Source organism: Falco punctatus, assembly GCF_963210335.1.
Source record: "Falco punctatus genome assembly, chromosome: 2".
NCBI lineage: Eukaryota > Metazoa > Chordata > Aves > Falconiformes > Falconidae > Falco > Falco punctatus.
This window is the reverse complement of record NC_137581.1, coordinates 4,992,554-5,016,181: the sequence shown is the minus strand read 5'-3', so window position 1 is coordinate 5,016,181 and position 23,628 is coordinate 4,992,554. Positions and strand designations below refer to the sequence as shown.

Below are 23,628 nucleotides of genomic sequence, written 5' to 3'. Positions count from 1 at the left end.
TGACAGCAATTCTTTTCTTACCCAAGACTTTGCAGCAAGGCAGGGATTTGTCTCCCTACAAGCAGTGTCACTACCAAAGCTACCTCCCAGCATTTCCTTGCCCTGGGGCATCACACTGCTGCTGTCCCTTGTTTCACCCACTGTAAGTCCAAAAATCAATGCACAGGATTGAGACAACCTCTGACCACAAGCACAGCAGACATGTTTGGCCGCTGCCTTCCTGCAGCGTGACTGCACAGAAGAGAGGTGCACACGGAGCAGGCAAAGGGCAGAGCAGAATAGTTCAGGCTGCATGGGGAAGCGGCACTTTACCCCTTTTTCATAGAATCATAGAATGGTTTGGGTTGGAAGGGACATTTAAAGATCATCAAGACCAACCCCCCTGCCTTGGGCAGGGACCCCTCCCACAAGCCCAGGCTGCTCAAAGACCCATCCAACCTGGCCTTAAACGCTTCCAGGGATGGGGCACCCACAGTTTCTCTGGGCAATATTTGCCAGTGTCTCACCAGCCTCAGAGTAAAAAATTTCTTCCTTATGTCCAATCTAAACCTACACTCTTAGAGTTTAAAACCATTGCCTCTTACCCTGTCACTACAGGCCTTAATAAAATGCCTCTCTTCACCGTTCTTATAAACTCCTTAAAGCATTGAAAGGCCACAATAAGGTGCCCCTGGAGCCTTCTTTTCTCCAGGCTGAAAAACCCAAACTCCCTCAGCCTGTCCTCACAGGAGAGGTGCTCCATCCCTCTGATCATTTTTGTGGCCTCCTCTGGACTCGCTCAAACAGGTCCGTGTCTTTCTTATGCTGGGGACTCACAGAGCTGGATGCAGCACTGCAGGTGGGATGTCACCAGAATGGAGCAGAAGAGCAGAATCACCTCCCTCCATTTGCTGGCCATGCTGCTTTTGATGCAGTCCAGGATACAATAGGCTGTCTGGGCTGCAAGTGCACATCACCAGCTCATGTCCAATTTCTTGCCCAACAGATCCCCAGGTCCTTCTCTGCAGGGCTGGAGACAGTCTCATTTTGATGATCGCTTCTCACCTGCCACTCAGAGGAGCTGAAGGCTGAAAAGAGGACAGGAGAAGGGTCTTGTCCCAGAGTACGGCTTGCAGAGCAGAACCAAGTACTGTGTCCCCAGTTAGGAAAAGCACGGGCTGACATGGGACTTATTCCCCCGGAGAGGGACCCAGGAGGACAGGAGAGTGGCAGACGGCCCCTGACATCCACAGCACACCATCCCCAGACCGCACTGTCACTGAGAAGGGCTGCCTCTCCCTTCAGCCTGCTACCACAAGTGCTCCCAGGGCCCGGTGAGGAGCAGCATTGCAGCCTGGCCTGGCTGACAGCCCAGCTGGCATTAGGTTTTTTTCCCCAGAGGCTTTGGCCTGGCCTGCCCACAGTCTTCCTCGAGGCGGTGGGAACCCAGCAGGGGTTCCTGACACAAAGGCAGCACCAGTGCTGCCAAGGTCCCAGAAGGCAGCAGGATAGAATAACAGAATAATAGAAACATTTAGGTTGGAAAAGACCTTTGAGATCTAGTCCAACTATTAACCCAGCACTGCCAAGTCCATCACTAAACCATGTCTCTAAGCGCCACATCTACGCGCCTTTTAAATACCTCCAGGGATGGCGACTCCATCACTTTATTGGGCAGCCTGTTTTAATGCTTCACAATCCTTTCACTGAAGAAATTTTTCCTATCTAAAGCTATCCAATCTCAACTTCCCCTAGTGCAACTTGAGGCCATTTTCTCTCATCCTATTGCTTGCTCCTTGGGAGAAGAGACTGACACACCCAGCCTCTCTACAGCCTCCTGTCTGGCAGTTGCAGGGAGTAAGAAGGTCCCCCTGAGCCTCCCCTTCCCCAGGCTGAGTCCCCCAGCTCCCCCCGCCCCCCCCAGAGCTGTGCCGCAGCCCCTTCCCCAGCCCCTGCCCGGCTCTGGACACGCTCCAGCCCCTCCGGGTCTGTCTGGGGGTGAGGGGCCCAACGCTGAGCCCAGGGCTCGAGGGGCGGCTGCACCAGGGCCCAGCACAGGGGGCAAGGATCCCTTACCCCCGCCGACCCCCTGTCACCCAACACGGGGATCCCTCCCGCGGCTATGGGGATCCCTCCCTCCCGCCACGGGGCCCCGTCCCCTGTGCCCTGCAGGGCGCCACAGCCTCAACCCGCTGCCGCCCGCCGCACCACAGGCCATGCACTACATTTCCCAGAGGCCCTTGCGCCCAGGCGGCGGAAAGGGCGGCCCTTCGCCCTCGGCGCGCTTCCGTTCCGATTGGCTCGCTGGGCCAGCGCTCGGCGCCCATTGGGTGAGACGGTCACGTGAGGCGGCGGGAGGCGCGTCACATGCCGGGAGCCGTGCGGGAGCGGGCTGGGATGAGGTCGGGCCGCCGGAGCGGGCAGGCCCGCTAGGTTTCAGCCATGCTGCGGGCCCGGGGCGGCTGGCAGGCCCTCCGCTGCTGTGCCTCCCTGCCTCGGGCGCGGCGGGCGGCGCGGCTGCGTGTCCGGGAGGCGCTGGAGGCGCGGGAGCCGGCCGGCGAGGTTAAAGTGCAGGTGTGTGGCCGGCAGGTCGGGGTGTGCCTGGTAGCGGCTCGGCCCAGAGCCCTGGCGGGGGAGGGAGGCGGCCTGGCGGCCCACGCCGGTTTCACTACCTGTGCTTCAGGGAGGAAAGCTAGAACTTCTGCAGCGTATTTTGCTAAACGTACAACCCTCCTTGATAGTCTCTAGAGCCGGCTCTCAATGTATTTCTTGGGTTTGCCATTGTTAGATCAGGTACAAAGCTTTGAAGTCACTCGGCATGTGCAGGGAAAGGCTGTCAGTGGGATTCGTTATACTGAAACAGTTTCGGTTTTATTACCTGTTTGGTTTGGGACAGTGACCCATTGCCTCTGTGCTGACGTTTTCAAAGCTTTGTTTTGGGTCGTTCCACCTCTGGGTTTATAGTAGTGTTGCGTAGAGCCAATAGTAAGAGCTTCATTGATGTTTGTGTCCAGTTGTTGGGAACCAAGGTAGACTGGGAGAAGTGGACTTTATTCCTTTCTGGCCTGCAGGGTTGTGCATACCTGTTTTCTGGTGTTCCCGACTGACAGAGCAGTGGTTGCAGATGCACAGTCCCTGTTTTAGTGCAAGGCCCTTGGTTAGAAGTGTGCAGTTACCAGTATTTCTGCATGAATCTCTGGAGGACTGGGGTATTTGGTAACAGTTTTAAACTAAACTGAAAGAGGAGAGATTTATAAGGATTTACAGTGAGGGCGGCGAGGCGCTGGCCCAGGCTGCCCAGAGCAGCTGTGGGTGCCCCATTCCTGGCAGGGCTCAAGGCCAGGCTGGACGGGGCTGGGAGCAGCCTGGGCTGGGGGGAGTGGGCCCTGCCTGGGGCAGGGGGGTTGGAACTATGTGATCTGTAAAGCTCCCTTCCAGCACAAACCATCCTATGATTTTACAAACTCAAAAGCCAGTTTGTGCACACTGGTGTTCCTGTACACACGTAGATGAAGCCTAATAGGGTAGGAAGAAGCTCATCCAGTGTAGGTACTTTTCAGATGTAGTTTTATCAGTAATGCAAGCTGGAATAAACTGGTGCTAAAACTGGCAATACCACCTTTTTTTCTACCCTAGGTCCTTGCCGCTTTGTTGCTCTTTCCCTGTGCTGGCAAGAATGTAATTTGTATTAAACTGGGTTGGGGAACTGGTCTGGCTTAAAACCACCCTTGTTCTAGTCAGGTTATTGAAAGTACAGAGTTGGGATTGTCACTACACATTGCTTCTGGTAAGGTGTGAGGTGGTCAAAACATTGCTGCTACAGCCTCTGCTGCTCCAATACAAGCCTGTGGGTATTGTCTTACTTCCTATTGCAGGATGCAAGACTCATCTCCTTATTTAACAAATCCCAGAACAGCCTGATGAGGTGGAAAACAAAGCTCTTGAGAATGTTTGGGTTTTTTTGTTCAGGGGGTTTTGGGTGTTTAGTTAAGGAGCACTCACAAGGAAGGAAACGAAAAAAAAACATCTGCTGTTATACCTTAAAGGTAATGCATCAAGTATGATGTATATGATGTGTTCTGGGGATTTACTGGAACACAGAGGATAAGCACAGCAGCTTCAGGCTTTAAGCACCTGTTGCTTTAGCCACAGGAATACGAGGATACCCAGATGATCAGTTTTCAGTTTTAGACTCTGGTTTCTTGCATTAGTTCTTGAGTCAGGTGGATCACCCTTCAGAGGTTGTCTAGGTAAATGCCTGTGAAATTGTGAGGCTGGAGCAAAAGCTGAAGTTTCATTAACAGTTAGGTTCATCATTTTCAAATCTTCCATAGTTTTTGTGTGCAGTTGTCCTCTCCTGTTACACAAACCTGGCTAATGCCTTGTCTGTGTTAGTAGACATGTTGTAGTTTTAAGAATGCTTTACTTATGGTACTGTTTAATTCTTGAAGTTTGTTCAGTCCAGACAGCTGAAGTAGATGGATTCACATTGATTTGTCTGGTATAAAATCCCTGGAGCATTTGCTCAGTTTGAAATAATTGGAACTACTTGAGCGCTTACAGTTAAGCAAAAGACAAGACTGATTGGAAAAGGAGCAGTTCGGTTGTTTAATCAGCTCTGTTTTCAGTTGTTCTGTACAATGTTATTGTATGATGGGCTGGAAGCTCCTCAGCAGATAGTTTTGCTTTTAAGGGCAGCTTTGTCTCATCTCTTGTGAGCTGGGGAGCAACTAAGGGAGTTGTATTTTAGATTCTATTACTTGGTGCCTTGGGTGCTGACTTACATTTTAATTTCTTAAGGGAAATGTTACTTGTCATTGAAAAACTCAAAATAAGACATTAGTCTGATATGTACGTGGTCAGTTCTACTGTTTTGCTGTTACAAAGAACTTCTGCATTATTTTAATCCTTTTAGTCAAACTGGACAAGAATGCTTCTAAATTTTTTTCTTAGGTTTTTTTTTTTTCCCCCATGGGGACAGCGTAGCAGTCTTGATTTTGAGGTATAAGAAATTAATTTTTGTTCTGCTTGAATATGTAATTTTTCACCTGCATCTCTTGGCTGCAGCATCATTGTTTTAGCAGTCCAATGGCTTAGGGCACGTAAACTAATGAGAAAATTTCAGTTGGTACTTTCCTGCAGGTGGTACAGCAACAAAAATTGATACCAAAAATCATCATAATACTCATGTCTACTGCTTCAGTAAGAAGTGTTTTAGAAGGACGTCACTAATAAGAATATGTACTTCGTTAAAATGCTTTTCATCTTCAGAGTACTTTGCCTCTTTCTGTATTCTCAGCTCCCCAGAGATGCAGGTAGATCTTAGTTGTCCCTGCTGGGCTCAGGAGGAGAGTTGATGTCTCTGCTTAAAGATTTGTTTCTCTTTGCCATGAAGTCAGTAGAAAAATTGACAATAACTTACTTGTTTTGGGTTTTTTTTTAATTATTTTTTATTTTTGTTGCTCCTAAAGAAATATTTTCTTTTATTTCAGTAAAAAGTTGAAAGAAGCCTGAAGTAGCATGTCCAGCTCAGCTGGAAGAAGACTATAACTATACAGAGATCATGCCAAGAAATAACAAATTTCTTTTTCTTTTTCCTCTAGGGCTGGGTCCGCTCTGTCCGATCCCAGAAAGAAGTTTTGTTCCTCCATATAAATGATGGGAGTTCTCTGGAAAGCCTCCAGGTGGTTGCTGATCCCAGCCTGGAAAATAGGTTGGTCCGTTTGAGATACCTGGAGAAATACGTTGACCGGTGCTTGGAGGTGTCTGCTCAGGCCTCCTTTCCTGTGCCAGTGGGTCACCGGGAGCTGGCACCTGACCACAGGAAAGGCACTACTGCAGGCTGGGGTCTCTGGATGTGCTTTTAGGATGGAGAGTGTCTGACTACTCTGTCTCAGCTTAGCTGAGGCCTTGTGGTTCGGTTGCTCATCCTGTGAGATTAATTTGGACCTAATTTAATAGCTGTAGCAGTTTTGGTGTTTTGGACTCCTGTTGGACTTTGTACTTACTTGTAAATCACATGATGTAGCTAGAAATAACTGTCCCCCAGGTTCTGGAGAGTGCTGGGCTCTACCTGTAACAGCTTCAGGGCTGGCTTGGTAGGCATATCCCCTAGATAGGCATGCCTATTCTATTATAATAAAATAATGCACTTGGTTTACAGCTTCATTTTGGTTGTTACTCTCAGTTGTTCTTTGGGCTAGGGTTGGGTGTGTTGGTGTGATCCAGGAACCCTCTGTGTGTAACTTGATTTTTAAAATAAATTGTAATGAGTTTTTTTTTTTTTCTATAAGCCTGGTCTGTCCACACCAAGAGCCCTTTCTAATAAAAGTCTGTCCCTTTTCCCCTCACTTGTTCAGCATTGCAACCTTTTCCTAAATTCTTCTCTAAGTTTGTGAATCTCTTCACATTTCCGCCTATGCATTTAATAATTTTTCATTTCATCAGTTAAGCCCTATGGCTGCAGTATCTCTTGTGATCTCAAGTGGTCCAGCTAAATTAACAGGAATGGCTCTTCTGAACGTAGTTGACTTTTGTGTAAGTGCCTAGTTAAGCTGGTTTTTTTTTCTTGGTTTCTTAGAGATTTAACTTTTGGAAGTGCAGTGGAAGTGCAAGGGGAACTGGTCAAAAGTCCTCATAAGATGCAAGACATGGAGCTGAAAGCTGAAGCCATTCGTGTGGTGGGACCTTGTGATACCTGGGTATGTCACAACAGCAGGAGTCCAACTGGTAGGATTGCTTTGGAAATTAACTTCCAAAGGTCCAAGTGTCCAGCAAAGCATGCTTCTAACTGCATTTTCCTTAAGCCTGAGTGGTCCTGCACTTTGATTTGGCAGTGGTGTCTGTAGGGTGTGTCAAAAGGAGAAACATGGGATCACTATGAAATCTGTCTTCTGGGGCAGAGCTGTTTCTACATGCTGGCAGCTAAAAGCGTGCATATGTCCCACCCTGAAGCACTTACCTGTGCCAGGTGGCTTACCTGATAAGTCTGGCTGCAATACGAATTGGAGAAGCAGTGGGACTGGCAAAACACTCCAGATGGTGCAGGTGGAAGATCCTGTCTGCCACAGGCATGTTTGGAATCAGCTCACTGCTGCAGCAGTGGGATGAACAGCTGGCTTTCAAGGGGGCTCAGCATCCAAAAGGCGGAGCATATCAGAACACTGTTACCCTCTCTTGTGTTCATGGCTCTGCCATAAGCATTATAAAATCTACAGAATAACTAGAAAAGATAGGCAAAAGCATCTAGTTCTCTGCTCTGTAAGGACGATTGAGTTTTAGTAGATAGAGATGGTATTGCATGAATAGCAATATAATTGCATCGACTCCCAAGTTCTCGTAGTTTTATTTTTCTTTCCTTGTTTTCAGTTGTTCCCCCTGAAAATGAAGGAGAGGCACCCACTGGAGTACGTCCGACAGTTCCCACACTTGCGGTGCAGAAACAACACGCTCAGCTCCCTCTTGAGAATCCGCAGTGAAGCCACTGCAGGCATCCACGCATTCTTCCAGGTAGTCCCTCTGTACTGAGCCTTACGTATAAAATGCCCCCCTGGTTTGGCTTCATAGGAGCATGTTAGGAGGGAGCCAGCAAGCATGATGTCTTGACTGCAGGGTATGGGTTTTGGACACGGTGGTTTTCTTTCCAGGCCTGAGCCTGGCTCAGGCTTATGATCAGACTAGCACATCTGTGGTCTTGTTTGCATCTTTCTGCCCATTTCTGTTAGTTATTTTATCCTTTTTTGCTAAGTTGCACTATAATCGCCTGCAAGCATGTGTGGTCTTGTGGAACAGAACATAATATGGAGTTGGTTAACCCATCCTCAGCAGTGACCTTGCAGTCCTTGGATAGAAGCCTCCTCCCACACAGAAAAATCTGTGGTGCAGGAAGGCTACCAACAAACTGACTCAGTGCTTCATGTTATTCCTCCTCGGTTCTTGTCTTTCTACTGCTGTGCTACAGGTCTGTCTGGATGCTGTTAGCTGAGATTAGGAGACTCCTGTTTTGATGCATTTCAGACTGGTGGGTGGGAGGTGCCTGCGCTTTATGAGTGTGTCACTCTTAAGCTGTGGGCATGGTACAGGCTTTGTGCAGGTGGTGGGAGCAGTGAATTAACTGATTCCAGATGCCATATAGAGACAGTGAATTCTTTGTGTGGGTAGATAAAGGTAGCAAGTCCTCTAGTGCACTTGAGCCCTTTCTTTTAAAGCTTTTCATTGAAATAAACACACTTTAGTTTAGGTAATCTGGCCTTGGTTTGAGTACAATTATATTCAGAGCATTCCGATTACAAAATTCTTGTGTAAGTAATTAGTATGGTCCAAAGAACAGGTCAGAATTGTTGAGATAGAATTTCTGGTCCCAAGTGTGCTGGTATTTGTCACCATCAGTGGTGCTTGCTCTATTGCTCTAGGAGTTACCTGTGTGGAATTGCATGCTATTTAGAATTAGAAATACTGTGTCAGGTAAAGCTGGGCTTGCATTCAGCATCGTGCCAGCTGTTAAGACAGACCCGGCTGTGTTGGGAATCACTCTGTGCCGGTGTCCACAAGGTGGCATTGCCTGCTACGACTTGGGTTTCAGACGTGGACAAGGAAGCCAGACGAGATAAAAAAAGCATAGGCTTTACTTTTCCAAATTAACTCCGGCTCAGACTGTTTAAAATGCTCAAGAGCTGAGCAGTATTAAAAAATATTATTAGTTGAACAGCAGGAGCTACACTAGAGTTATTTTTAAAGGGATAAGGAAGATTTGGTCCCAGCCCTGATGCTTGCAAATGCTTGTATCACGACTCTCCTAGCACCAGGAACATCTGTGGTTTGCTCCATTTCTGATGGAAGGAAAGCAGTCTTTAAATTGCCACCTACATCGTCCCAAGAATGTTGCAATTTCCAACTTGACGATGTCAGAACATACTGTAACTGGAAAGTATAATCGGAGTGGTTTCACTGTGCAAAGCTATAAAGACCTTAATGCTGGAAGAAAATAAGTGGGGGTTTAGGAATACACACCTGAAATCAGCTAGACTGTCTGTAACTTCAAAAACTTTTTTTTTCAGCACATTCATTTCTAGCAGTGAATGACTAATGCCAAATGCCTTTGGTTTGGATGTTGAAGGCTAAAACATCATCTTTAAATCTTCTTCTGAGTGTTGTGGTCCAGGTGGGCTAGGAACGCCGTTCCTAGGCACAGTGAAATGGTTGTGATGTGAATGGCAACCTTCAGTTTGCGCATGCATTAACTTCCAGGTTTGTCAGAGCCAGTAGAGTGACTTGAAGTATTTTAGGAGCTTTTAAAAGGGGGAAGTGTCCAAGAGGTTTTTATGGGATTCTCATCTTTCAGACCTGTGCAGTTCCCTTCCATGCTTTGGAAAGGAATGGTCTTCTGTGTGAAATATGCTGCTTTACAGAAACTGCTACTACTGCATGAGGAATTCAGGCAATTTTCCAAAATCTCGTGTAGGGTTGGGAGGTCACATGACCACCGAGTCTCTGGAATATGCATGGGATTGTGGCAGACACCTGCATTTTGTATTGATAGGCTACAGTTACCGTCCCAGGCCAAGTTCTGACTCTGAAACTACTTCCTGTGTCGTAACTGGATCTCAGTGAGGAGCTCCTGCCAGGCACTCGCAAGCCAAGGTCTTTGCACCTGTAACCAAGGTAGCCTAGAGCTGACTGCAGTGTCTTTCCTGCCTCTTGGTCATGTTAGGGTACTTCCACAAAATACATTGCACGTCCGTACAAACATTTTGGTCCAAATTTAATTTTAGTGTGATTCTCAGGATGGACAGTAAATACTGCTGCTGCCTTCCTAGCCTTTTAACTAGCTGGTGATAAGGACCAGAGCCTGTCATGTGAATGGTTGCTCTGTATTGCTTTAGTAAAAGCTGTGAAACTGAGCTTTTAGAAACATTTGCTTTGTAATATTTTTTTTTAATTAATGTTTTGTGTAGATAGACAATGGGTTATGCTACATCATTGCCTCTGTCATGGTAATGCTGGCCCACCCTGATTTTGAAAGAGTTCTTTTGTGGCAGCCATTAGTGATGCAAAAGAAAACAAATCCTTTGTTCACAGCTGAACTCTGCTAGTTCCAGGTTCTTGTTTGCCTTGACATGCACAGGTGTGATCTCTGTGCTCCACCCCTGATCTCTGTAGTGAGACTAAGTTAGGAAAGTGACAGTGAGTAGAGTTTGGTTCCTGGTTTTGCTCCTAACATGCCATGTGTAGTTGTCTGATGTCCACGTGATACACCTATCCACTGAAAATTGGGCTACAGATGGTCTACAAGCCTACAGCAGCACTGCAGAGAAACCCAGAGATAGGGGCTCTTTCTTCGTACATCCTTCCTGGTTTCAGAGGGCACTTCTGGATCTGTGAAGTATTACATGAATAGTTAATTCTCCAGGTACCTACAGCATGACCAAACCTGGGTATACCCTGTCTCTTAAGAAGATGAGAGGTGGGACTGACATTTTCATGGTGGTTGCATGTTTTTAAGGCCTCTCTGCTGTGCAGTGTGTAATTTAGAATCACGGAGTGGTTTGGGTTGGAAGGCACCTTAAAGATTGTATAGTTCCAACCCCCTGCCATGAGCAGGGACACCTTCCACTAGAGCAGGTTGCTCAAAGCCCCGTCCAGCCTGGCCTTTCTGTCATTTAACATACTTGTTTTCTTTTAGTGGAGAACACTGAGAGTGTGTCCTCTGCCTAACCCCCATTTTCGAAAAAGCTGGAAGAAACTGAAGTTTTGAGGCTGTAGGGGTGAATTTGATTGAAACTACCCAAAAATATAAAAATACTGGATTAGGTGAGAAGAAAGGGAAATGGTGTAGAGATGGACAGTTGCAAAACCCACATAATAATGGCATAAATTTCATTTGTTTATGAAACATAGATGAAAAAACCCAAGTAGTAAACATTATTGATTTGTAAATCATGTTGGCATTGAGTTAGTCCCTTGTCTTTGTCCCTGTAAGGAACAAAGTACATATGCTGTCCTAGTTGGGGGCTAATAGCCGAGTTATGATGTGTGCTAGTTGATGTCATCCTTGAAGTTGGTGTGTGTTTGATATCTTTAGCTAGTTAACTTTAGTGTTCTGTCTGTTCCAGGATAATGGCTACGTGCATATTCATACCCCCATAATTACATCAAATGACTGTGAAGGTGCTGGAGAACTCTTTCAAATTGAGGTAAGTTGGCTTCCATAAAGTTTGTTTTGATTTTTGCTTGCAGAGCATTCTGGAGTCATTGAAGGTTAGAGGAACTGTTTGTCTTCACAAAACCTTTCCTTTATGTACTTCTGTGATTATGTTTTTTAATATAGCAGTCCATTGCTTCAACTAATAATTTAAATAGATGCATTACACTTTTTTTTTTATTGCTGTTTTGTACATTAATCGTCACCTTTTGTACTGATGAGGTTTTTCTATCCCTGCTGCTGTGGAAAAGTTTACAAAGAACATAGGGAGGTGAAACATTTTAGTAAACAGAAAGAAGTGATCATAAGAATCCAAGATAAGGGATGGAACACTCAGGACAGCCTACTACATGCAAATATTTCTTGGCTTTGAAACAAAGAATATAATTCACTGTGAGATTAATCCTTGAAAGAAAGTCAGCAATACCTAAAACTCCTTTTCACCTGTGTATATATTCCTCCCTACAAAGCTACTCCTGTTGTATATAGGGATCTTCCCCCAATATTGCCAGGTCTTACCAGCCATCTACCAAATTACTGCCACAGTCTATCATTGTATGAAGTACTTCACATCTTGGGTCAAAATCTCCTATAAACTTCAATACAGCTGTAACTGCTAAGACCTTCCCCACAGATTCTCATGATTCCTAACCCCCACATCCATGAATCATAAGAAATTCCGCCTGCCTTTTATACTTCTATATTTGAAATCCACTCTTCTGTCTCAAACAATTACATCCATTGCCACTTATGCTTACTGGCTCCAGCCTTGCTGGTGAATCATCTGTAAACCCAAGAAAAATTGTTGAGGTAGCAGTTGCTTGCTGCAGGATCGCATCTTCCACACTGCCCAGCCTCATGACAAAGAGCCTCAGTGTACTGGTTCTTCAGGATCTCGGGGTCTAACCGGCACGACTAGTGATTCCCTTCCAGACCAGTACATGTGGCTCAGCATTTTGCTTGCTGGGACAATAGAGTTGATTAGCTAAACTAAATTGTTCCTGTTTAATTGAGATCCCTTAATGCTACCAAAGGTTTGTTCCAGGCTGTTGCATGCAAATTAAGATGTGAAAACAAGTGACACTTAATGATGAGAACATTATACAGTTTGCAGCTGTACAGTGTATTATGTCTTTGGTACAAATTGTATCCACTTGAAAGCTGCAGAGGATGCAGGACTACAGCGTAGGTGGCTGGTAGTAACAGAAACACTGATGCAAATGTTGATTGAGGTGCTAAATTGTGAGGCTGAAACTTGTATAAACTGGATCTTAACTAAATGCAAAGTTCAAGGCAAATACCTTGTGCCATCTCCAGTGTGATTGCTTAGGTGTAAATAATACCTGTCTTGGAGAAATACAGTGACAGCTGTGCTTGAAAGGTGTAGATTAAGTGCTGAGTCAGATCCCATTAAGCAGCCTGTGCTACAAAGAAAGGGCTTCAGAAACCCAATTGCTCCTGGGAAGTTCTCCCTGACTTCCTGTATCTTCTTTGAGTACCGCTTCATTGTCTGGCCTAATTTAGGACTTGGTTTTGTTTCTGCAAAGCTGGTCTTGGCTAGCAGAAGTCCAGGACCACTTGCTATCCTGCTGCGACCACTTTACTCCACTGGAGCAGTGACACCATTTCTTGATCGTGGAAATCTGGGGAAGTTTTAAGTCTGGCTTGGGCCATGCATGTGAGGTTGTCAGACATAAAAATAAGGGTGACAGAAGAGTGTCGGACATAAAAATAAGCACATGCTATTTGCAGCAAAGCCCAGAATTTCTATATGCTTTTAATCAAACCAACCATCAAAACATTCCCCATCTGCTGTACTCAGTTCCTTTTTAAACTAGCCCTTAATTCACTGCTTACACAGGCCAAGGGAGAAAATAAATTTTTGTTGTTCTTGTATTTGAGCAGCAGCCAAGAATTATGGTGATGGGAATCAGTGAAAGCAACCTGCAAATTAGATTCTTCAATTTAAAAAATATTTAAATCCTGTACTTAAAGTTTTAAGACCTGTCTTCCAGTTGTGACCAGAACATAAATTGGCATCCTATTGCTCATGAATTTGTAGTAGTTATGCCTGCTGCTTACAGGTTGTTTGTTCTGCCTTTTTATTTTTCTTTTTTTTTTTTTTTTTTTTTTAACTCTCTGGGGCAGTGTATAAAACTGATAATCTCCCCAGTTTAGCTGTCCTGCAGCAGGTGGTATAGGTTGAAAGCTTTTCTTGAGTAGCCTTTAGGACCCAAGTAGAGGCTGCTTTGCACCCACTGTGAACCGTTGCCTTTTCATAGCTGTCATCTTTACTGGTACAATTTTAATCCCCTCACAAATGCCTGATGGCTGCTCAGGCCCATGCATTCTTTGGAAATGATAGAAAGTGAATAGGAATCTCTTTCACATGAAACTTGGAGATGGAGAAAAAAGTATCTTGAGTTAGAAGGGAGAGCCTTTTTGAAGGCATATGATCTTTGATTCTTAGGCCTTGTAATCATGTAGGATTTGTATCAGTTTATATGTTCAGCTTCCTCATTATCTTTGTTTGGTTTGGGGCGTTCTGATTAGTCTGTACATAGCTTTGGCTGGGATGTTCTCATACTAAGACTTGGAATGGGGAAGAATCCCTTCCCTCTGTGCTGGGCAAATCAGTTCAGCTAAGTATTTTTAAAATGAAGGAAAGAGAGCAGTAAGCAGAGACGATTTTTAAAAATAAATGAATTGCAAGAGGGCAAGAACTCCAGAGAAATCTTTTGCAGTTGAGACTTTCTACACTTGAAAAATGTAGATGTGAGGAGAAACTGCCAGAAGTGTGAAAACAGCTAGGCAGACCCTAATCCGCATGGAAAACATCAGCAACACCAACTTGTGGATTTCTGCACCTTTAACAGTGTCTGCCTTTGGTGGAACCCTGGTGGGGAGAATCATCTTGCTTGTGCTGCCTTCTTTAAAGTAAATTTACTGAAAACACCAAAAGAACTTTGAATATTGAAAGCTGGGTTTTAGTAGAATGCAAAGTAAGATGAGGTAATTCTTGAAACTGGGGGAATGCAGATCAGCAGGGCGAGATGGCCCTTTTATTTAATCTGAGATTAATTCCTCTGTTCTAGCAGTCTTAGCACCTCGGGGCAGATCCTCGCTTTTTTTCTTTTTTGTCTTCTGAAGTCTAAAATTCTTAGCTGCCTTTGTATGTATGCAAGAAACTTTAATCGGTCCACTTCTGGGGCTGCTTCCTAGGAAATCTGCCTGCCTTTTGTCTTTGTGACCCAGCTGCATGTCTCTTCCCTGCTATTTTCAGTAGCCTCCCACTCTGTCTGCAGTGTTGAAGGCTCCCTGCTTTCTGAGTCTTTTGCTTTCTTTTCCACTTTGCTCCCTGGAAAGTTTCCTTGTTTGACTGCCCGCAGCTGCTGTGGAGAAGGTGGAGGCTCCTCTACACTCTTCCAGAGTCTTTCTGGCCCAGGACCCTTCAGCTGGTATGATGAAGCCCTGGATGCCCACTTTCCTTGCTGCCCAGCTGCAGCAGTTTAAAAGAATTCAGCATGAAGCGAGTTAAAAAGCAGTACAGCTCTGTTGGCATTTGCAGCTTTTTAAAGTAGATGTCACATGTCTTTTATTGCCTGTGGCCTTGTTCCTTCCTGGGGACCTTGCTCAACACTTAGAGTGCTGTTCTCTACCTGTTGGCACCAGCGGAGGTAATATGTGCTCTCTGTCAGGCTTGGCTCTTGCCACACACACACTTCACTGCATCTGGGTGGTGTTTGACTAAACCCAGTGTCTGGAGATCAGTCTGTTTCATTATCTGAAGTGTAAAACCTGAAGAGCCATCCAGGTATTGTTCTTCTATAAACTGTATGCAGAGATTGTATGGTGTTTGACTTCTGGGTGTTGGGTTTTTTTTGCCACCTGCTCACAGGAGTGAATGTAACATTCTCTAGACCCCTGAGGGGGGTGAGTTCATGGCTGTGCCTTCTGTGGTGCCAGAAATACGTGCCTGGTGCTGAAGATGCAGAAGCTTACTCCTACTGTTCCTTTGGTACTACTGAAAACCAGCCTTGTCAGCACCAGTGAAGGTTGGGAGCTGCTGGGGAGAATCACAGTTTAATCCAACAGTGTTAGTGCCTGTCAGCTGTTTCCCCCTTTAGAGATGCATCATGGTCTGGGAAGTGGCCAGTCTACATGAGACTGGGACTTCACAGAGAGGTGCTCAGCAGGGATCAGGATAAGCTGGAACTGAGCTGAGGGAAGGCTTGCTCTTGCATGTTTTCTAGCTCTCCCAGTTTCTGCTCATCATTTCTACCTGGTTCTTCTCTGCCTGTAATTCCACTCCATATTTATGAGATGTTTGTCTCAGCAGAGCCAGCTGCCTGTTGCTCAATGCAAGTCCAGCTGGTCAGAATTAGGACTGGAATCGCAAGGAGGACTTCTTGAAGTTATGAATTTTGCAGTGGTTGTCTAAAAAGGAAAAGCCAGTCATGTTTGTAATGGAACATCACAGAGGGCAGGTCCAGATTAGCGTTGTGGTGATATGAAGCTTCAGCAGTATGGTGTTGTAGGCCTCGGCTAGAGCTGTAGCAATGATTTCTATAAGCTTTACAAGTCTTCTCTGATTCCTTCATGCATTTGGCTTGCTTAGAGTGAAAGACAGAATCAAATGGTTTATGCTCTCCTGAAGCTAACTGCCTCAAGTAAAAGTTAATACAAGACTGACATCAAAGAGAATAATTTTAAATTAAATCATTAGGCATTTGAGGAGATGGAGAACAAAACGGGTATTAAATCCAGTTGCTCTTGTATTTAGAATGAGAATAAAAAGCCTTTGATGTTGACGTTGAATCCTAGTCTGTTTATAGCGTGTTTTTACTCTGAGACACCAAGATATTTCATACAGATTCCCCCTCCATCTTTTCCCATTGTAATTTGGGTAGTTTTCGGCTAGGGGATCAAGACAACTTGAAAGCAAACACATTATTCCCCACTCTCCACCCCCCAAATCATTTATCAGGTATGCGTTTTGGATTGGGAGATGGGGAAGAAAGTCCATCTAATTGAAATAAAAGCACCACAATGTTGTTGCTTCATTTTGCTAGTCACGGACATGAAAAACAATCTCGCTGGGTGTCAGTAGTGAAGGGATAGCATCACCTACTATTTATTATTTGTCTTCTACCAGTGGCTATGGTTGTATATAATAAAGAAGCAAGCTTGGCCTAAAAGGCTGAGCATAAATCTGGGGCACAGACACTTGAAAGCATTGCCCTGATCCTGTGCTTGAATGTGTAAATAGGAGGAGCAACCTCTAGTAGGTTAGTTGATATTTGTACATGTGAAATGTAAAGTTGTTAATTACGGGATAGCCCTGTGCCGAAGGGTCCCTTCTAAAGGAAAAGGGAGGCATTTCATTTTTGCTTTGTAGCAAGTGGATTGACTTGTGCAGCTCACAACACCCGTTCATCAAGCTTTGTCTCAAAATGAGGGAGAGGAAGTGGGCGGCTGAGAGACGAGGCAGTCAGATGGTGATGTGGGAGTAAAATTTTGTCTAAATATTGCTATATTCATTCTTCATCTTGTGTTGGAAGCCATCCAGGTGTTGCTCACAATGGAGACATGCATCTTCGAATCTATCAGTGGCCTCTCAAACTGGCTGCAGGTTTTTTTAAGTACAGTTCTGCTGTCAATTTTTTCACGCTCTTCCTCCAGTCACTGTTGTGTCTATTTTCCCGTTGCCTCCCTGAGATTACATCTGATTTGGAGAATGAAAAATTATACAAAGTCATTATAAATAAACCAAGCCCCAGCTCCTGGAGACAGCTGTATCCTGTTTGTGGATTTGGGGGGGAAATGTTGAGATTTCATGGCTGATTTCTTCTGTTCTTTTCCTGCTTCCAGTCTGTCTCTTTCTTCTTGTTTAGAAGTTGCATCCTACAGGATTAGGTGGGATTTTTCACTGGTGGAATAAGGAACGTAGCTGAATTAAGCTTGCGGTAGGGGAAGCTGGGGTGGTATGTGGCTCTTCTCTTTAGTGTTCTGGCTGTGACTCTGGAGCTGTGGTATGGGGATATTTGTATGTTTATTAATATCCTTATTGTTTTTGAGCAAATATTCTGGGTTTATTTGAAGAAAACAATAGGGGCCTGCTTATGCATCCTTGGGTTTTGTTGTTTGGTTTTTTTAGAACTGCAAAACCTATGAAACAAAGGAAGCAGTCACAGCCACAAATTGTCATATTTTCATTGATCTCAGTAGAGCAAGGGGAGCTTGCTCTTTTCTTTGGTGTGATGCTGTGAAGAGATAAAACTGCCTTGAGATCTGAGGTCTTTGGCAGTCTCTGTTTAATCTTTGCGATGAGCAGCATTGCTTTTTGAGAACAAAAGCAACACCTTCCAACTCATTGAGAAAAATGGCAGGTTGTAGAATATCAAAGGCTGGCAAACAAGCCTGAGCCTAGCAACCTTCTGTGACAAAGCGGCTTGTGGGGGGAGTAGGGTGGCTGGAGGCTGTGGTGTACTTAGCTGAGCTAGCAACATTTAGAATAACTCCTAGGAACTACACTTGGAAAAGTGGGTAGTTTGAACTTATCTCAGAAGAAAGTATTCGTTTGGCAGTGAATGTAGATCAGCCAAACTTCAGATTCAGTTTGAAATTCCTTTCTGTCTTTCTCCTGAATCTTTGACTCCTCCAAAGCTTAGGGATGACGGTGAAATATAGAAAATGCTGAAAAAATACCCTCATTTATCTTCATGGGTTTTTTAAAATCTCAGAATTATGACCTCTAGAGATCATGTAATCCATCTCACCATGCTCAAACAGAATCAGCTAGAGCAAGTTGCCCAGGACTCTGTCCTGCTGAATTTTTAATATCTCCCCAAATGGAGACCTCACAGCCTTTCTGGGCAACCTGTTCTAGTGTTTGACCACCCTCACAGCAAATAAAAAACGTTTACTCTTGTTTTCAGATGAAATTTCACGTGTCTTCTTAAAATCTGTGACTATTGTCTCTTGTCCTCTCAAGTGAGCACTGCTGACATGAGTCTGGTTCCTTCTTCATTCCCTTCCATCAGGTGTTTGTACACAGGGGTAAGATCCCTCCCTGGCCTTCTCTTCACGCTGAACAGTCCCAGCTTCCTCAGCCTCTCCTCATACGAAAGATAGTGCAGTCCATTAATCATCTTTGTGGCCCTTTTCTAGGTTCTCTCCAGTATGTCCATGTGTTTCTTGTACTGGGAAAGTGAGCAATTCACCCAGTGATCTTGTTGAGTCACCAGTGGTGTGCAGAGGGGGAAGGATGCCCTCCCTGGACCTGCTGGCAACATGGCCTAATGCAGCCCGGGAGGCTGGTGACTTTATTTCCCCTGAGGGCTCCTTGCTGTCTTATGGTCATCTTGGTGTCTGCCAGGGAAACCAGTGAAGCACAGTCCTTCTGCTCAAATGACTTTTAAAGTGCTCAACACAGAGGTCTTCTAACTTTTCTGCCTGTAAATTAAAAAGCAAAAACATATCATCGTTTTAATGGGACAATTTTTTAGAGCATTTTTCATAATGAAACACTACACTTGCTAAATTTTCGATTACTCCTAGTTTTTTATGCTAGTGACCTGAAAAAAATGAGGAAAAAATGAAATTAAGCATAAGTTTTTTCAGTGCCTATATAACATGTAAGTTGTTCCAATTCTATATTGTTTAAATTCTGCTTTTTTTGAAGACTGAATAACAAAAAGATATTGCATTCCCTTCTTTTATTTTCTGATCGCTGTTTGTCTTTTTGCAATGGAGCAAATTCATTTGCCCATGAAAAGGAAATAACACTGATTTTAAAAGTGTTTACTAAAAGTCAGTGCACCTGACACAGGAAATACTCCTCAATTTTCTTATCAGAGTTGAAATTGAATTTTGAAGGCAATGCTTCAAACTTCCAAACCATAGAGATTCCTCTCTTCCCCCCTCACTGTTCATCTCAGTAGCAAAGAATGAAAATTACTTTTGGAGACTGGGATGATAGGTTGGCATCTTTGTTTTGTATGTTGCTGGGCAAATTGTTCTTCCAATGGATATTTCAGAGGGATTTTCATTTTGTATGTCTGCATTTCCCAGAAACATGGGTTGTGGTTTCTCCATCTGCTCCCAAACTCCTAGGTAGACAGAGACTTTAGCTATAAATGTGTTACTTTACTGGGGAGCCAAAAATCAGAGCTACTCTAGAAAATCTGCATTTCTACCACTCTTGTTCTCAGACTTGCTTGTGAAATGGGGAATATGTCCTTCATGACGTATTATTTTACATTTTCTTACCTCCTTCCTTTGTATAATGGCATTCCTAATTCAGCTTATCCATGTTTGAACACATAAGTTACAGAATTTTGAGTGAAATTTAGAGCTTGTGACATGCCCACATGCAAAGGCAAGAGGTGAGAAGTGAAGAGCCACATATTCTTTTAGCTTTGTACAAGCTCTGTGCTGCAGGCAAAGTTTTAGGCAAACAGTCAAACTCCATGTAGCAAGTTACTTCCCACTCAGCTGAACTGATGTAACTACTTGCAATTTACAGTCCCCATTAGTTTGAGAAGTGTGTGAAAGAACTACGTATCCTTTCTCTGTGCTGACCTTCCTCTGTCCAAGCTTTGCTGGTGACACTGGGGTTATGCACCACAGTTCACAAACTTCGTCTGCAATTGTTGTGATACCTATAACCTATATTCTGGTAAGTTACTAAAAGTGAAGGTGGGAACTGTGGTGTTTCTACTTAAAGTATGGCTTTCCACTACACAGAGGTTATTTGCATCAGACCCCTAGAAAGAGAAGTTCCCAAGAATGCTGTATCTTGTGTGTTTTTTTCTTAATGTGTTTTGCTTGAATAGGTTTTAGAGCCTGTTCACAGTCTGAGCAAAGATGGGAGCATTGTGTTATGACTTACCACACTGTTGGATTCCTTCTCAGCAGTGTTTGGGTTGAATCTCATGTAATTTCTTAAGAGAAATAAGGGAAAATAAGCTGGGAGCTGTGCTTTTTGTTCAAACACCAATAGTTGACTTCTTGCTCGTTCTTTGACTTACAGACATCAAATGAGGGAAGGGAATCTACGGAAAAGAGCCATTTCTTCAATGTACCTGCTTTCCTGACAGTTTCTGGCCAGCTCCATTTGGAGGTGATGGCAGGGTGAGCAAAATGTGAAGTTTTTGGCTTGATCTGTGATATCTTCTCAGGTGGTAATTTTGCCCCATTTGTATCCATCAGGTATCTGCCACATATGCCAGAAATAAATAGAGCAGCAGTGGCTGGATGATGGTGCGAGAGGCCAGCCTAGGCAGGAGAAGATCAGACTGCTTTTTAATTCTGGTCGATCAGTTAGTTTTAAAACTAGGAGTCTCCTGCTGTTTGCCGTGGATTGGGAATATTGGATGATGATGTAATCTTGTAGGAATGACTGAAGGATTGTTGCTAACAACTGTAATACCTCAAGTGTCTTTTTGTTGTTGTTCATGTCTGGCATGTCATGGCAAGAAAATCTTTTTCATTGTAGCTATCGCATTCTTTTCCTCTTTTTTCTCCTTTTTTTCCCAGGCTTCCTTTTTGTCTCCTTCAGTCTTCTTGTTGTGTTTCTTTCTTCTGCCAGTTCTCGTTTAACCTGTTTCATGGTTTTCCCACTTGATGCTTTATCACAGAATAGTTTGGGTTTGAAAGGACCTTGACAGGTCATCTAGTCCAGCCCCTTTGCAGTGAGCAGGGACATCTTCAGCCAAATCAGGTTGCTCTGAGCCCTGTCAAACCTGTCCTTGAATGTTTCCAGGGATGGGACATCTACCGCCTCTCTGTGCCAGTGTTTCACCACCCTCATCATAGAAAAAAAAAAAATAAATCTTTCTTAAATCTAGTCTTTGTTCATTCTAGCCAGTAAAGTGATCACAGTCAAATAGTTAATACAGACTTTGATAAAAAAAATATGCTTAAGCTTTTAATGTTCTTATTTCATTGAGATTGTTAGGGGTACAAGTGTCAGTCTGTCAGGGAGACGGTTCCCTTTGATTAGGGAGTTTGGTCCTCATCTACACTGAATTTTCCCAATAAAATAACTGAATTAGTACATTAAACAGATGGAGTCAAACCAGTGCAATCCCTTATTTCAAGGCAGAGTTTTCTGAGAGCTTCCAATGTGGAGTCTCCTTAGACGTGGTACTTTAGCCAAATCACTGCTTGCCAGCTGAATGGCTGATAAAGCCTGTCAGAGACCAGATCTCGGGCAGGTAGCACTGCAGCTGTTTTCCACTTGGCAAGGGGGTTTGTCGTGCACTTGCAGTGACTTTAAAATGACTTCTAAAGTGATTAGTTTCTGTCTAGTAGAAATCTCCTGAAAATGAGAGGGATAAAATCCTAGCTTGGCTTGAGAAGATGCAAACTTGGAAGATCTGCTCTTTCATGTCGAGGTTCTGATGAGTTTTTCTAATAGTCTTAGTATTTGCTGTCTGTGCCTCATATCCAGGGTTGAGAACCATTTTTTTTTTTTTAATTTAGTTCATCATTGTTTCACTGTTTAATTGGCTGCTGGTAAATAGCTGCAGTGAAATTGTTCAAAGGGCAAATTTTACATATAAATCAAAAGGTATAAATTTCTTCAGAAAGCTGTTTTCTGCTTGGCTTGTTCTTTCTGAGAGACACTGTCTCTTCTCAGAACACCTAGATGGCTGTGGTCTGCTGAAATACTCAAGCTAAAGGTTCTTGATGGACAGGATATTTCTCATGTCGTGCCCTGGCTACTGTGAGTGAAGCACGGGTCACCTGGCAGCCAAAGGCTGATGCGTCATCTCAGACGTTAGCTGGGGAAAGTTAATGAAGGAGTTTGTTTAACTGTAGGCACGGTGGAGTTTTTGTGTCCCTGAAAGAAAATGGGGTGACATGCATTTGTACATGTTAGATTTAATTGACTGTCATGTGTTGTGACGTTTATTGAAAGACATAATTCCACAAATCAAGTAAGTCCAGAGAAAAAGTGCAGATTGTAATGATTAACTTGAAACACAATCTCACTCTTACATCAATCTGTTCCCTTTAAATAGTATACAGCCAGCTCTGAGATGGAGCAGAAGGCTAAACTGTGCAGATGCAAGACCTGCCTGGTAAATATTTTTCTGCACTGATATCACTCAGGTGCACCTTGCTCTCAAAGGATGGGTAAAAAAAAATCAGTGTTCTTCAGCATGCAGTACATCACAGCTTCATGTTCGGATTTTACAGTAGTGTGTTGTTCTTACAGGTATTTTAAATGGATCCAGTGCCATCTAAATTTAGATAAGCTGTGTTTGTTCATAATGGAATGTAGCTGTTTTGTGAACCTGCTCCTTTATTTCATTTAGGCACACTGAGGTTTTGAGGCCTACAACTCAAGTGGTGTTGAATCCCTTCAGTCTTCAAATATAGGTCAGACTCTTCTAGGTGCAGAAGCACCAGTGATGCATCACGGTATTAACCTTCTAGATACTATGAAGGTTTTATCCATGGTTATCAAGTTGGGTCTTACTCTCTGAATAGGTCTTCTACATGATCAAAGAACGTAAGTGCGTAAGAGTAACCAGAGCTCCCTGGCAAATGAATGTGTTGTGTTGATGCTTTCATCGCAAAAGTAGTCAAAACCAGGAGTCCTCCTCAGAAAACGGAAATATTCTGGTCTTCCCAATAAACAAAGCAGCCAAAGCAGTATAGATTTGTGTGTTTTGGATTTGATCCTGTGCAGTTTACTCTTGTTTTAGCCAGACTAAATTTTTCATGCCCAGAAAAGAAACTATTTTCCAAAAACTCCCTTTAGCTTAAATAAAATATTAACTTGCTGCGCTCTTAAGGCTTTCAGGAACAACTGGTGCCTGAGAATTTGTGGGAGAAAATGAAGGTAGAAATGCCTGGGAGACCCTTCCCCATCTAGTCTTGGCCCATATCCTGTTGTCACTTGCTGTGGGACATGGGAGCACAGAGACAGATCTTGCAGAAGTCCCGTTAGAAACCAGGGATGGAGTAGGCTGGGCATGAGAGGCAGGGAGGAATTTGTCCATGGGGTTTATGTAGGAGGGAACAGAAAGTCAGCTAGGCAGTCATGTCTGACTGGAGTTGAACTTTTAGCTTTGCAGAGCTCATGAGCAACATCCAAGCTGCGGTTGGAAAAGTCTGGGCAGGGGAGGTATGGGGAAGCCTTACCAGATGTGTCTGGAACCAAAAAGTCTTATGCTGTCCTTGCTGAGAGTTCATCTGCAGCCCAGAGTATCATGTGCTTATCTGCCTGCGTGTTGTCCGGGGCTCAGGGCTCTGTTTTTATGGCAAGGCTGCTTGGTGCTATTCCTGATAACAGGAGAAAACAGTGAGCCATTTATAATTTCTGAGTTTTTAACCTTTTTTGAGGAAAAGCGGGGAGAGAGGTGTTCCTGCATTTATTGACTGTGCTGTGTATGCTTGTTATTGAAGGCAAGGTCAGAAAAGTTCGTCTTGTC

At 44.0% G+C, this 23,628-nt stretch overlaps 1 protein-coding gene across 4 annotated transcripts in view; it reads left to right on the top strand.

The window, feature by feature from the left end:
- Positions 1-344: 344 nt before the first annotated feature.
- Positions 345-23,628, top strand: part of NARS2 (asparaginyl-tRNA synthetase 2, mitochondrial) — a 54,620-nt gene continuing 31,336 nt past the window's right edge. The window contains exons 1-6 of one of the 4 annotated variants that reach the window (XM_080374820.1): positions 345-2,553; positions 5,583-5,692; positions 6,560-6,680; positions 7,348-7,488; positions 11,091-11,171; positions 20,214-20,314. In XM_080374820.1, coding sequence (XP_080230946.1) covers positions 2,422-2,553; positions 5,583-5,692; positions 6,560-6,680; positions 7,348-7,488; positions 11,091-11,171; positions 20,214-20,314 — 686 coding nt within the window. In that variant the 5' untranslated portion in view covers positions 345-2,421. The remainder of the gene's footprint in view (positions 2,554-5,582; positions 5,693-6,559; positions 6,681-7,347; positions 7,489-11,090; positions 11,172-20,213; positions 20,315-23,628) is intronic. The other 3 variants (XM_080374821.1, XM_080374818.1, XM_080374819.1) reach the window with 3 other exon arrangements.